At 49.0% G+C, this 15499-nt stretch overlaps 1 protein-coding gene across 3 annotated transcripts; it reads right to left on the bottom strand.

The window, feature by feature from the left end:
- Positions 1-1472: 1472 nt before the first annotated feature.
- On the bottom strand, positions 1473-12313 carry LOC133366191 (twisted gastrulation protein homolog 1-B-like). 3 transcript variants are annotated; one of them, XM_061589014.1, is made up of 6 exons: positions 12208-12313; positions 11857-11963; positions 10782-10963; positions 9571-9670; positions 4731-4955; positions 1473-2310 (listed from the first exon to the last, which is right to left on the bottom strand). In XM_061589014.1, the coding sequence occupies exons 3-6, from the start codon at positions 10893-10895 to the stop codon at positions 2090-2092; spliced, it is 660 nt and encodes a 219-aa protein (XP_061444998.1). In that variant the 5' UTR covers positions 10896-10963; positions 11857-11963; positions 12208-12313; the 3' UTR covers positions 1473-2089. The 3 variants fall into 3 exon arrangements, with proteins under 3 accessions (XP_061444998.1, XP_061444997.1, XP_061444999.1); XM_061589013.1 differs by having other exon boundaries at positions 10782-10935; XM_061589015.1 differs by lacking the exons at positions 11857-11963; positions 12208-12313 and adding an exon at positions 11053-11446.
- Between the last annotated feature and the right edge of the window lie 3186 nt (positions 12314-15499).

The raw sequence follows: 15499 nt of genomic DNA, 5'->3' as shown, positions 1-15499 counted from the left end.
GTTGCCTGGAAGCTATGATGGGGGCCAATAAACTGAGCCTGGATCTTGATAAGACAGAGGTGCTGTGGGTGTGCAATTCCTATTTCCAGAAATGAGGTGGATAACCTGTTCTGGTATGGGTTGCCTTCCCCCTGAAGGAACAGATTCATAGTCTGGGAATACTCCTGTATTCCAACTTGTCACTGGAGTCTTAAGGGGCATCTATGACTAGGAGTACTTATCCACAGCTTAGGCTGGTTCACCACCTGTGTCCTTTCCTTGACCAGAATAGCCTGGCCTCAGTTGTCCATGATTTGGTGACCTCCCACCTAGACAACTGTAATGTGCCCTATGCAGGGCTGTCCTTGAAAATAGTCCAGAGGCTATAGCTAGTGAAGAATGTAGCTGCTAGGTTGACAAATACAGCAGCCTGATGGGACTATGCAGCACCAGTCCTGAATAGAGATATGAGGGGGGGGGACACCCAGAAAAATTAGGAAACAAAACACTTTTTCTCAATTTTCCTACTTTTTTTCTAGGCCTTCACATCTGTAGTCCTGAAAGTGCTGTACTGACCACCAGTGAGCTACTAGGTCCAATTCAAGGTGTTAGTACCACCATACAAAACCGAGAACCGAAGAGTGCCTTCCCCAAAATCAACCATCTTGGGCCCTACAACTGGCAAGGAGGTTCTGTTGGTGGTGCCACCACTGGCTGCCTGGTTGCTGTTGACCCATGACAGGGCCTTCTTGGTGGTGGCTTCCCATTTGTGGAATGCCCTCCCTGGTGAGGTGCATCTGTCTCCCTCATTATTTTTAAGTGTTGTGTTCTGATTCATTGCCTGATCCCACAGAGAAAGCAGCACAACTGGTTCAAGATTGCTGGATGACAGATAGCTCCAAATTAGTAACTTGTTCCTTCAAAGCTGGAAGCAGACTGGGGCCTTTTATGCTTCTTGTCTCCAGTACACCTTCTCTAGACTCCACCCCCTCAAGAGAACTTCAGCACCGTAAAGAGACAACCCTCTGGCCTGAAGATGGGCACTCCTTTCCATACCTTCTCTCTTGGTGTGCTCCTGGGCTGGTGATGTGCAGTGGGAGGCATCTGGTTTTGAGGCTTATGGGAAAGCACTTGTGTGGGTCCAGACCTTGGCCCTAGAGGTCTGAGAGGTTCCTCTGGGAATTCCTGTCCAACAGCCTCAGGAGCAATGGTCTCCTGTTCCAGCAGTCAGTACCATCTGCAGCCTCTGACCCCATGTCTCGATCACTACTGGATACAAGGGTCATAAGCTGGAAGGCCAAAGGTTCCGCACACCTGTCTAAGGCATCCTTGCCTCTCTGACAGTTCCAGATTGATACGTAGGAGTATTGGTGTAGTAGTAGTAGTAGTAGTAGTAAACTAGTAGTATTTCAGGAAGATCAGCTGGCTGCTGTTTTCTTCAGCCCATCCCAGCCCCAACCCCCACTCTTTTCTACCACTCAGCAATACAGGTAAAAAGATTTCTTTTATTATTACAAGGAATGGAGAGTGGGGAACTCACAAAGTTTTATATCTAGGTCAATGAAGCACTTGGCATGGTAAGTTCAAAAAGTCTGGGGCTGGGTGAAGAGATGGGAAATGTTTGGGAAGGGCTCTTGCTTTTGGCAAGGCGACTGCTGACGGCTGCCTAGGACAGCTCTTGCCAGACGCAGCGCTACAAATGCCACAGCAGTCAGGGGAAGGAACTGTCTCCTCTGTGTGCCTTAAGCAGGAATCAGTAGTAGATAAAAAGCAAAAGTCGGGCTTGGCTATAAGAGAGAGCAGAGAGGAGAATGTAACTGGGAAGCTCTCCAAGGGTCGAGGGGAGGCGGCAGCAGCCCGAGCTTGTGAGGACCTTTGTTGACCAATGCAGGGCAAGGGGGCTGAGCTGGTGATGCCCATAGAACCAAAGCATTAATTAATACAGCCGTCAATGCTTCATTCAAGTTTCTGCAATGAGAAAAGTGTGAAAGGGACAGGAGCAGGAAGAAAGAAAGGCTGGGTGAGATTGGGACAAGTGGTGAAAGTATAGGTGAGAGCAGGACGTGTGTGTGTGTGTGTGTTTGGGGTGGGTGGGAGAGATGCAGAATTATCAGTCCCGGCAGCTGGAGCATTGTGCATAGGCCCCTCCATAGCCCCGGCAGTCAGGGCCAAGGCACTGGCAGCAGGCATTGTGGAACCAGCGATACCGCCAGGCGCCCACTGACTGGCAAGCTGTCCGGCATCGGCTCATGGACAGGCACTCATTGAAGAAAATGGACTGGCATGGTGGCGCTGTTGCACTGAGGCCCTCGGCATCCAGGAGGGCCAAGCCTGGAAACGAGAAGAGAGAATGTTCACAGCCATTGTGGTGAGCCCAGGAGCGTGGGACAGCGGCTGTAGCTCAGTGGGACAGCAACTGTGAGGAAGCATTGGCCCTCCAGATGTTGCTGAACTACAACACCCATCACCTTTGGCCATTGGCCATGCGCATGCTGGGGCTGATGGGAGCTGTATTCCACCAACACCTGGAGGGCCAAAGGCTCCCCACATCTGCTGTAAGACAGAATAGTGTTATCCTCATATGATGAACAAAGGAAGCTGCCTTGTACCACGTCAGACCCACTGGTCCATCTAATTCAGTATCATTGACACTGGCTGGCAGTGTCTCTCCAGGGTCTCAGACAGGGTTCTCTCCCAGCGCTACCTGGAAACGCCAGGATTGAACCTGGGACTTTCTGCATGCACGGCAGATGCTCTCCTGCTGAACTACAGCTCTTTCAACATTACCGAAAGTGGCCAGCAGAAAGGCTGAGAAGCAGTGGCTGAGACCGTTGAGTTCATATCTGAATTGAACCAGGGACTTTGGAGGCTGCCTTGTATTGAGTCAGACTGTTGGTCTATTCAGCTCAGTATTGACACTACACTGACCGGCAGTGGCTCTCCAGGGTTTCAGACAGGCACCAACGGGTGGCATTGGGGGATGAGGTTTCAGACCCTTGGCCTCTCAATTGTGGAGTATCACAGGGTTCTATCCTCTCCCCCATGCTATTCAACATCTATGTAAAGCTGCTGGGGGCTATCATCAGGAGGTTTGGGCTGCAGTGTCACCAATATGCGGATGATACTCAGCTCTACCTCTCGTTTAAATCTTCACCAGAGTTGGCTGTAGATACCGTGTCCAAGTGCCTGGAGGCCGTAAGTGGATGGATGGGACGGAATAGGCTGAAGCTGAACCCTGATAAGACCGAGGTGTTACTCGTGGGAGACAAGAGAAGGCTGGGAGATATAAACCTGGTGTTTAATGGGGTAAGATTGCCCCTGAAGGACCAGGTCCGCAGCCTCGGGGTCATTCTTGACTCACAGCTGTCTATGGATGCTCAAGTATCAGCAGTGAGCCGGGCAGCTTGGTATCAACTCCATCTGATACGGAGGCTGCAAACCTACCTTCCTTTCCATCTTCTCCCACAAGTGATACATGCCCTGGTCTCCTCTCGCTTAGACTACTGTAATGCGCTCTACGTGGGGCTGCCCTTGAAAACGGTCTGGAAACTACAGCTGGTACAGAATGCGGCGGCACGTTTGATAAAGAACAGCCGTCGCCGTGATCATATCACTCCAGTATTAATAGATCTTCACTGGTTACCAGTTGTTACCGGGCCCAATTCAAAGTGCTGGTAGTAACCTTTAAAGCCCTATACGATTTCGGCCCAGTTTATCTGAAGGAGTGCCTCCAGCATCACCAATTATGCCGCCTGACAAGATCAGCCACACAAGACCTTCTCTCGGTCCCACCAGTTAAAACAGCTAGGCTGGTGCGGACCAGAGAGAGGTCATTTTCGATTGTGGCCCCCACCCTCTGGAACTCCCTTCCTTTAGACCTCCGCCATGCCCCCTCCTTGATGGCTTTCCGCCGATCCTTGAAGACCTGGCTGTTCAGGCAGGCCTATGGGGTGTCTGGGGTGGGTTAGTTTTTAAGCTGCTGATTACATATAAGAGTGGGCAGTTTAATTATTGAACGTTGTTGTTATGGTTTTATATTGTATTTATCCTATTATTGTATGTCGCCTAGAGTGGCCGTTAATTCGGCCAGATAGGCAACTCAAAAATAAAATTTTATTATTATTATTATTATTCAGACAAAGAACATTCCCAACCCTACCTGGGGATTGAACCTGGGACTTTCTGCATGGAAAGCAGATGCTATGCGACTGAGCGACATCCCTCCTAGGCTATAGCACACAACCGTAACAATACCACTTAACTAGCCCCCGCCCCATCAAGCCAAAATAACCCCAGGTGCCATGCCTACTTCTCAGCTGTGCTCCATCTTGGTAGTGCCAAGGATTTTTTTAAAGTGCTCCCTAACCATGACTGAGGTTAGAGCTTACTCCTTGTACGAGGAATTTCTGTTCCTCCAGACTGGAGGAGAAATATATGGTGCACACACTTTTTATTTCCAGACATCTGTTTCGCTTGGGGAAGGGCTCAACGCTACAGCATCTGCTTCGCCTGCAGAAGGTCACTGCTTTAGTCCTTGGTATCTCCAGGTAAGGCTCGGAATGTCTCCTGCCTGAAACCCCAGAGAGCTGCTGCCAGTCAGTGTAGACAATACTGAGCTAGACAGACCAATGGTCTGACTCAGTATAAAGCAGCTTCTTAGGTTCCAGCCCACTTCCCTGTGCAGCTGCTGCATACATTCTTGCTGCACCACCTGAATCTTCCAACAGCAACCTCATCCCCTCCCTTCCTACCAGTGGTTCCTGTGTGTGGCCCCAGCAAGAGGTGGCCTGTCTCTGCATGGTTCTGCCGCAATTCCTCTTCGATTGGCAGGGTCAGGATGGTCCAGGCCATGGGAGGGTCGTTGTCGGAGATCGCCATGAGCGCTCGGAAGAGCGAGGGCACCGGGGACATCAGGTTGTGCATGGAGCTTCGCAGGGCAGGGCGGGGCGCCGATGAGGGGTGTTCGTCACACAGTCCTTGGGCAAGAGAAAATGAAGTCGGAATCTTTCCTTCAGCCCTTAGCCTGGATCACTTGAGTCACTGGGAAGAGGTGGTGGTGGGGGATCCTGGCTTTTGAGACCCTCCTCCCAGCACCGCTTAGGAGCACCATTTCACATTTCATTTGATTCTCGGCCACGTTTAAAGGCTGTTGGGTATATGAAGTTGCATACTAGAGGCCTCATCCACACTATACATTTGAAGCTGTATTGTACCACGTCAAACAGTCATAGCTTCCACCAAAATAATCCTGGGAACTGCAATTTGTTAAGGGGGCTGAGATTTGGTAGGAGACCCCTCTTCTCCTCACAGAGCTACAACTCCCAGAGTGGTTTAACAAGCATACTGTATACTGAGTCAGATCATTGGTCTATCTAGTCCACTATTGTCTACTCTGGGAGTAGTTCTGCAGAATCTCTGGCAAAACCATCTCCCATCATCTACAGATGGATCTATTTCTTATCAGGACTGGCTCCAGGAATGCTGGGGCCCTTGGGCATGAGCTTGCCCTGGGCCCCGGCGTGTGTGGGCGCGCACGCGCATGCGACCCCCATGCCTCCCCACCTGTCTGCTATCTTTTACCATTTCCCTTAACAAAGATGGTGGCTGCGGTTTCCCTAAGGGGATGACACCTCCGCCGCCATCTTTGTTGATGGCACGTGTGCATGCTACGCACATGCACCTCTGCCATCAACTAAGATGGCGGCAGGGGCTTCAGTACCTTAGGGAAATCGCAGCCTCCATCTTCGTTAAGAGCAATGGTAAAAGGCAGCAGACAGGTAGATGGGGGGCGTGGGGAGGCCATGGATTGCAGAAGGGGAGCGGAGGGGTGGCTGAGGGGCCCCCTGTAGCTCCAGGGGCCGTCGGGCCAGTGCCCCACCTGGCCGCCCTTTAGAACTGGCCCTGTTTCTTATAGTGGAAATGGTGGAGATTGAGTGGAGGGACACTGTCATGATCAGACCACTACCTGGTGAAGATAGACCTTCTACTGCCACAAACCCTCTGCGGGGTGGAAGGGCCCATTAAGATGGTCCGCCCCAGGCGTCTGATGGATCCTGATGGTTTCCTGAATGCGCTTGGGGATACTTTGGAGCAAGCACACAGCCACTCGACTGAAGCCCTGGTGGATGGCTGGAATGCTGCGAGTGGCACCAAAACGCCCTCTCCCCCTGAATAGAACCCAGACGGCACCGTGGTTTACCCCACGGTTGCGAACTCTGAGGCGGGAGGTGAGACGGCTAGAGCGCCGGTGGCGTAAATCTCGCTCGGAGGACAACCGAACACGTGTTAGAGCTGCTGCTACAGCCTATCATGTGTACCATCTACCTGTGTGAGTTTCTGCAAGACCTGCTCCCTGCATTTCTGGCTGATTTCCACCTGGCCTGGAAGCGTGGGGCCCTGTCTCTCTCCAGCTACAAAAGCAGCAACTGCTGAAGGGGCCAGAGACCATCTACCTGTGTGAGTTTCTGCAAGACCTGCTCCCTGCATTTCTGGCTGATTTCCACCTGGCCTGGAAGGGCAGGGCCCTGTCTCTCTCCAGCTACAAAAGCAGCAACTGCTGAAGGGGCCAGAGACCGTGTGTGTGTATGTGTGCGTGAATCTGCTGCTTGGGATGTCTATAGACTACTGGGGTTTTGTTTTGTATTATATGTTATATTTTACTCTATGTTATATTTTAGTCTATGTACGCCGCCTAGAGTGGCCGTTAATTCAGCCAGATAGGCGGCCTAGAAATAAAATTTTATTATTATTATTATTATTATTAATAAGCGCAGCAAAAAAAGACTTTTATGCTGCCTCTATTGCATCGGCAAAGTGTTGTCCCAGGAGGCTCTTCCAAGTGGTCCGGAGCCTGGTCGGTCCAGTTGTTCCGGAACTGATGGAACAAGATAAGGTCTCCTGTGACGAGTTTGCTAAACATTTTGCTGATAAAATCGATCGTATTAAAAGTGAGATTTCGTACACTGTGGACACAGGAAGTGAGCCAGAGGTGATCAGTGGCGTGGGATCAGTTCCAGCTTCTGCCTTCTGAGGAAGTGGACAAGGTGCTTGCAACCCTAAAGCCAACCACCTGCCTACTTGATCCTTGCCCTTCGTGGCTCATTATGAGCTGCAAAGATAGACTGGGTGAGAGGATCAGGCTAGTGATAAATACATCGCTAGAAGAGGGAGTAACGCCATCAATGCTCAAGGAGGCAATAATAAAACCAATCTTAAAAAAGCCCTCCTTGGACCCTCGAGATCTGAATAATTTTCGCCCAGTCTCAAATGTGCCATTCTTAGGCAAGGCAATTGAGCGGGTGGTGGCTAGGCAGTTGCAGGCACACTTGGAGGAAATGGATTATCTAGATCCATCTCAGTCGGGATTCAGACCGGGGCATGGGACTGAAACAGCCTTGGTAGATGATATGAGAAGGGCATGAGATAGAGGTGAATGCACCTTCCTTGTCCTCCTCGATCTCTCAGCGGTTTTTGACACCGTTGACCACGCTATCCTCTTGGATCGCCTGCAGAGGTTAGGTGTGGGGGGCACTGTATTGCAGTGGTTCCACTCCTTCCTCTCTGGGAGATGCCAAAGAGTAGCATTGGAGGAGGAGGTTTCGGATCCCTGGCCTCTCACTTGTGGGGTGCCACAGGGTTCTATCCTCTCTCCAATGGTTTTCAACATCTATATAAAGCCGCTGGGAGCAATCATCAGGAGATATGGGCTGCAGTGTCATCAATATGCGGATGACACGCAGCTCTCTCTCTCCTTTAAATCTTCACCAAGGTTGGCTGTGGAAACCCTGTCCAAGTGTCTGGAGTCGGTGAGTGGCTGGATGGGAAGGAATAAGCTGAAGCTGAATCCTGACAAAACCGAGGTGCTGTTGGTGGGTGACAAGGGACGGTTGGGGGACATAGACCTGGTGCTTAATGGAGTACGATTACCCCTGAAAGACCAGGTCCGTAGCCTGGGGGTCATTCTTGACTCCCAGCTGTCTATGGAAGCTCAGGTTTCGGCTGTGAGCCAGGCAGCTCTGTATCAACTCCATCTGATACGGAGGCTGCGCCCCTACCTTCCCAATCATCTGCTCCCACCAGTGGTACATGCCCTGATCACCACTCGCCTTGACTACTGTAATGCGCTCTACGTGGGGTTACCCTTGAAAACGGTCCGGAATTTACAACTGGTACAGAATGCGGCAGCGCGTCTGATTACAGGCAGCCGCCGTCAAGATCATATTACTCCTGTATTGAAGGAGTTGCATTGGTTACCGGTTGTTTACCGAGCCCAATTCAAGGTGCTGGTTTTAACCTTTAAAACCCTAAACGGTTGTGGCCCAGCTTATCTGAAGGAGCGCCTCCAGCGTTGACAAGGATGCCGCTCAACAAGATCAACCTCAGAGGACCTTCTCTGGATCCCACCGGTTAAAACAGCTAAGCTGGTGAGGACCAGAGAGAGGGCCTTTTCAGTAATGGCCCCCACCCTATGAAACTCTCTCCCAAATGATTTACGCCATGCCCCATCTATGATCAATTTCCGTCGGACTCTGAAGACCTGGCTTTTTGGGCAGGCTTTTAGGACAGATTAAGTTTTTACTGTTTTTTACTGTTTTTAAAATTTTAACTATCATGTTTCTGTTTTATTGTGTACGTCGCTCAGAGTGGCTGGACAACCAGCCAGATGAGCGACTAACAAATTTAATAATAAATAAATAAATAAATAAAATTCTATCTCCAAAGCAGGTGCGCTTGTACTGAGCTATCGGGTCTTCACCTTTAGCCACACTGTCTGCACTCAGAAATTGGCTAAGAACTGACTGGCAAATCTTGCACTGTGGCAAAAGAGTTCAGCCCCCTTCTGAGGGAGAAAATGTGGCAGAAGCTGATCTGTCCTCCTGGCCTGGATCTCGTCACCTGCTCTGCTCCTGGATCTGATCTGGGAGGAAGAGTGCTTCAGGGGAGGGACTGCTTCTTATCAAGGTCAAGACACGTAGAACCACCACTGACATCAGCAAAGAGCTGCTGCGTTTAGAGATAGCCAGAATCTGCCTAGACCGATCTCTATACCTGTATTATAAGGACTGTAACCTGAAGAACCTGTAGTTGAGTTTGCTTTTTCCTTCTCCCTCCCATTCCTTTTTCCTAGTGTGCCATGTCTTTTTACATTGTGAGACTGAGGGCAGGGACTTTCTTTGAAACTGATTCTTGTCAGCTGCTCTGAGAGGCTGTTTTGAAGCAAAAGTGGGTGGATGAGTTATCAATGCCATAAACAAGCAAACCAATGAGTTAGGATTTCTGGGAGAACATTATTTATTATTATTTATTTATAACATTTATATACCACCCCATAGCTGAAGCTCTCTGGGCGGTTCACAACAATTAAAAACATTAAAAAACAATTTAAAACACATGCTAAAATGCCCGGGAGAAGGGGAAAGTCTTGACCTGGCGCTGAAAAGATTTCCAGCAAAACCTGTACTCTTGTTTCAATCGTTGCTTTGACCCCCTCCCTCTTTCCATCCAGCCACAGCTGCCCCTCCCTCTTGCCAAGCCCATGCCATTATGTGCAATTAAAAGACTGGGGTTCAGCAACCCCTGGAGTTCACTCACCCACACATTCACAGCATGACTCCCACAGATTGCCTAAGCAAAAGGCGCACTCCCGACAGCATGGGCAGCCAGCGTGGTTGGCCTCGCACTGGCACACTTCCTGCCAAGAGATTCCCCAATAGGGGCGTTAACAGCAACTCCAGGACATTTAGTAAAATGTTAATAGTGGCACACACACAAAAGACATGCCCAGGTTCCCCCCCCCAATGGGAAATGCCTGATCTGCATGTACAAACGTACAGGCCCATTAGATAAGGCCGGAGTGCCTCAGGGCAAACTTCCAAAGCAAGTTTTCTCAAGGCAACAGGACACTGCAAAGTTCTCCTGGCCCCCCTAATCCTAAACACCCCCCATACACTACTATTGCAATAGATTTGAATGCCTGGTGCAGAAAATCCTAACAAAACCTTTCCCTGTAGTGGGGCAGTAACAACAGGATCTTAATTTGCTGATCTTTAATAGGACCACATGTGAGTTCGCTTTACCTTGCCTAACAGTATGACCAGACATAGCCAACAGCTGCTTTCAGCTGTGATTTGTCAGGAAGCATGCTGAGATACCTGAAATCAGCTTGGCATTGCCTTGCTTAATCTGGGGGTATTTCAGTTTAGCATCCTGTGTCTACAAGGGGGTTGTGCTAATCCAGTAATTCCGCAAACCAAATGTATGTGTGTTCTGAGGAAGTCATTAAATAATTAGATGGTCCTGTGAGCTCACAGTTCTTCTCCCAGAGAAGGAGGTTGCCCTCTGTCTCTCTGCCTGATGCCTTGGCTTTGCCTCTGTCCAATCAACCCCAGTTGCAGATGGATCATTCTCCCCAATCTATGTATTGGCTGAGACTGGATTGTTCGTCCACTTCCAATGCAGAGGTTGCCCCACTGTGCTTCTGTTTGAGTAACTGTTCTGGGCTTGTCTGGGCTGCCAATCCAAGGAAGCCACAAGTGTGGCTCATGCTGAAATACACAGAGTTGGTGGTCCCCACTGAGAATGGGTAATTCTTCTTCTTCTCACTCTCACTCTCTCACTCTCACTCTCTCACTCTCACTCACTCTCTCTCTCTCTCTCTGTGCCAGTTAGTGCAGGGTGTCTCTCATTCTTACTCAAGGGGGAAGCTGCTATCACAAGCTTGGGAAGTATGTCCCCCACCCCTAGTCCATAAGTCTGTGCCGAGATCTGGGTTGATGTGGGGCAGTGCCTTCCTGGCCTCTTACCTGCAGCAGGCACTTACTGACGTCGCTGGCACAGAGGGCCTTATTGCATCCATCGGCAGGGGTGGCCACAGCCCACGTCGCTGCCACCAAAAGCAAGGCCAGGCTGTGGGGCATTGCTACAACGTGGGAGATGGGTGTGGGTGGGCACACACACCTGGAAGAAAATGGAGGCAGATGGTTACCTATGGACAGAGAAAGGGAGGGGGAGCTTAACACCGTTCCATGGCAAATGCCCCCCCCAAATGAGGCACCCACAAAAATGTTTACTCACCAGCTGCTGCCCGACATACACTTTGGGGGGGGGCTAAGAACACAGTTTTTGTTACACTTCCTTGATACCTGGAGACACTCTTTAATCACCACAGGTGATCAGATGCAGCAAGCTTTAATAACAATTTGTTCATACAGTCACGCTGTTTGAAAAGAGATCACATTCTGTTTCTTTCTTTCCTTCCTTCCTCCTCTCTTTCATGCTTCCCATCTCTCTCTCTCTCTCTCTCTCTCTCTCTCTCTCTCTCTCTCAAAACAGTCCTGTTCTCATCTCTTCCACAGTTCCCATCTGGCCTGAGTCTAACCAACAAGGTGATCTGTGAGTTTCCAGCTCTCTCTCTCCACCCCACCCGCACTTTTCAGTGCAGATTGCTATGCACAGAGGGGTGGTTGTTTCCACCCACAATATTGCCCGTGAGGTCACCCACCGGAAGTGGGCGCAGGGGGAGAGAAGCAGCATTTATAGGTTAGTGGAAAGGGGATACAAACTCTTGGGGAGTCAAGAAAGACAGACACACACACTTGATATTGCTCCCCCCTCCCCCCGGTAAGTTCTACAAGACTGAGTAGTAAAGGGGGACTTGGTCAAAGATGCAGACCCCCCTCCCCAGTCAGGGTACGGATTTAGTCCGTGGCCAAAGTGTCTCCCTCCCTTCCCCCCTCCCGATCTCTGCCTTTATTGGAAGGGTCTGGGTGGGGAAGGAATAGAGTGATGGCTCAGAGTTGGGGCAAGTAAACTCCTTTGACCCTGTCCCGCCAAAGATGTTGCTAAAAAAGAAGAAAAGTTCAGTGTGGGTAGCGTTACCTCGTGCGGCGGCGGCTCTCGATCGGTCTTTTTCTTTCTTGGGGTGGGGGGATCCGGAAAACAGCCGCCCCTCTCTTTCGCTCTCTGGTAGGAAAAGGAGGAGGGATCTGGAAGAAAGGAGGGGAGAGAGGAGTTGGGCAGGAGGGGGAGAAAGACAGAGGGGCAGGCGAGGGCGGGAGGCAACCACTGATTTGGGATTACACCCAACATTTCCAAATCTCCCCCCCGCCAAAGGAGCGCAGGTCAATCCTTGTCTTTCTTTTCTGTTCTAAGCTTGCAAAAGAAATAAAAGAGTAAACCCCAGAAAGCAGGATGGCTGCAGATTCTTTCTGTGTCGTATTCCATCCTTACCTTTTTACTTTTTCTTCTAGCTCTTATATTTCCTTCCTTCCTGCGTGGGTTGCCAGGTGCTGTAAACTGCCCATTCCTCCCCCCGCCACGTGCCCTCCCAAGGCAGAGGCCCTGTAAGGAGAGGCTAACCTGTGGCCCTCCAGATGTGGCTGGACTCCAGCTCCCATCAGCCCCGTCAGCCACCAGGGCCAATGGTCGCGGCTGGTGGGAGATGGAGTCCAGCAACATTTGGAGGGCCTCCGCAGGTTTCCCATCCCTGCTCCAAGAGCTGCAAAAGCAGAAGAGGACTTCCGTCTGCCATGCAAATGTCCAGTCCAGTCAGTTGCCCCTCTTGTTGAAAATCAAAGGATTTTTTTTGGGGGGGGGAGTGAGTTCTGCAGCCAAGGGTTGCAGTTCACAAGCTCAGAGTCTCAGTTAAATATTCACTGCTGGCACTAGGCTAAGGCTCTCAATGGCTACCAGCCGCAAAGGCTGTGTTCACTGTTGGAGGCAGTAAGCCTCTGAATACAAATTGCAGGGAATCATAAGTGAGGAGAGTGCTGTTGCGCTGAGGTCCTGTTTTCAGGCTTCTCATTGGAGCATCTGGTTGGCCACTGTGAGAACAGGATGGTAGACTAGATGGGCCTTTGGTCTGATCCAGCAGCCAGGCTGGATCTCTTTATGTTCTTAGGGTGTGCAAATGTAATATGAGACCAACACTTGGAATAATCTGTCTTTTTCACGGTTTTATTTCTTTGGATTCATGGTTTGTTTTCTTTATTGGTCAGTTACAAACATTCGTGTAAACCTTTGCTCATTGTTACATTGTGGAACACGCCAAAAACATATATCACCAATCCACCCTCAGTCCTAGCCCAGCATCCCCTCTCTGTCGTCCAGACTACCAGTCCACTTGTCCCAGAATCCTTTGCCCAGCTTGAACTAGGGAGCTGATATCGCCTGGTAATTAGAGGTGCTTTTAGGTAGTTGGCTTTTCCTGATTGTTAGGCCATGGTGGGGAAAAATGGTGCCACCACAAATGGGATATAAAGAGACTACCTATTATGTCTCTGTATTAATAAACTGAAGGACCGCCTTATCCCTTAGACACCAACCAAATCACTGCAGTCATCTGGAGAAGCCCTACTGACTATCTGAGAGGTGAGGTGCCACACATTTGTTTAGCTTCTACTTGAACCAAGAACATGGGAACATAATCAGAGCCTTACTGGATCAGGCCCAAGGCCCATCGTGGCTTTCAGCATAGTGGCACAAGTATTTTGGAATAGTGCTCCTATTGGAATTAGACAGGCCCGTACAATTCTGATGTTCTCTTGTCTGTTGAAAACATTTTTTTGTTTTGTCAAGCTTTTTAGAGACTTAATTCTGTTTATTGTTGGTCATTTGGTCCTGTATTTTATGATGCTTTAATGATTTTTAAATAAATAAACTGCCAGTAGGCGCAGAGTGGTGAGCGGCGGTAACGCAGCCGAAGCTCTGCTCACGGCCGGAGTTCGATTCCAACGGAAGGAGGAAGTCGAATCTCTGGTAAAAGGGGTCGAGGTCCACTCAGCCTTCATCCGTGGTTGGTAAAATGAGTACCCGGCATACGCTGGGGGGTAAAGAAAGGCCAGGGAAGGAACTGGCAATCCCACCCCATATATACGGTCTGCCTAGTAAACGTCGCAAGATGTAACCCTAAGAGTCGGAAACAACTCGCACTATAAGTGCGGGGACACCTTTACTTTACCTTTTAGGCATGCCTAGATCAATAAATCACACAGAGGGTAGGTAATTTTTACACACGCTAAAAGTAATGATCTTTTCAGGTGTAAGAATGTTTTCAATTGTAGCTCAGTGAAGAAACTCAACAGAACTTTGAGAAATGCTGTTATGGAGTCTTCAATTGTTAGAGGCCTTGGGAATCATGGGACTTGAGAAGTCTCACCCCATTTTTCATGGAGACCACCTCCTATGCATTTAAAAACAAAGCATGGATTGCACCAGGGGATACCATTCTGAACTACCATGGACACCTTTTTTTAACTATCATAGACACCATTTTTCTGAGCATCATCCAACCCTATGGTACCACTTCACCCAAGACATTTTTGCAACATGAAGATAATATCTGTGTTGGGAAAGTACATGGACAGTCATTGTGCACAAATCTGGCACAAGTGTAAATTCACTTCCTGTACCAGCTTTTCAATATATATATAAAAAACACTTTGCCAGTTTCATGCATGACTGTAGGAATTATTCTTTCTTTCTCCATGTGAAAAAAAAAAGTATGAAGTGGCACAAACTGATGGGATAAAAACATGCTCCAGGAACAATGAGAGTGACATTTTTTGCCAGCTAGTTCAGAACAAGCTAGATGAGAGAACAGTGGTACAAATGTAACCATTCATACATTCCACATTTCCCATGTATTCATGCAAGAAGACGGGGAGGAAAAGTAGCATGTGTGAACGAGTCCTCAGGATAACTCAATGTTCGTAGTGTTGTCTGGAATCAGGTGACAGACAACACCAAGGTCAATGTCAGTGACATTATATGGCAGTGGATTATGCCGATCTTTATCAGAGTTCAATTCAGGCTGGATTGTCTTCCCTTCTCCCTCCCTCATGTAGGTGTATTAAACTCTTATTCAATCTTGCATTAAGGCACCAGCAAGACCCCAATGAACAGAAAGGATCTCTTGATGATCCTCAAGATGGACATTGGTTGTTTAGCAACCTACAAGCTGCATGAGTTGGCCTGGGGGGAGAGAGGTAATGTATTAAAGGTTAGCCTTCATATTATGCAGGGTTTTATCAGACTGAGAGAGCCACCGTGGAACAATGTTAGATTACAGGCTAGGAGATCTGAGTCCAAACCAGAGATTACAACAGATTTAGGTTACTCTGTTTGGGACTCCTGTTCCCCAACTTTAAAATGGGAACAAAGGGCTGATTCACATAACCTTTTCTGGTTGAAACACACACATACACACACAGAGAGAGAACAAGATAGCAAGTTCTGAAAAACAGGGCACATGGTAAACTTGTTGAATTACCACTTTATTGCCCGACTTCAGAGCTTGATTTTCGGACTTGTCAGGTATCACTCATATAGAAACCTGATAGTTGACTTTGGCCTACAGAGGAACAAACGCAAATAATTTAGCTCAAACCTTGGCTGTCTGGTATGTCTGTTTACTATATATTTTGGAAAATTTGCTATGCATTTGGACACCTCTTAAGATACTGTAACCAATTTTTGTGTAATGGTTCCTGACAGCAGGTTTATGTCTATGTTTGAAAACAAC

Source organism: Rhineura floridana, chromosome 11 (genome assembly GCF_030035675.1).
Source record: "Rhineura floridana isolate rRhiFlo1 chromosome 11, rRhiFlo1.hap2, whole genome shotgun sequence".
In the NCBI taxonomy this organism is placed as follows: domain Eukaryota; kingdom Metazoa; phylum Chordata; class Lepidosauria; order Squamata; family Rhineuridae; genus Rhineura; species Rhineura floridana.
The sequence above is the reverse complement of the archived record's forward strand: the minus strand, read 5'-3'. Positions and strand labels throughout refer to the sequence as shown.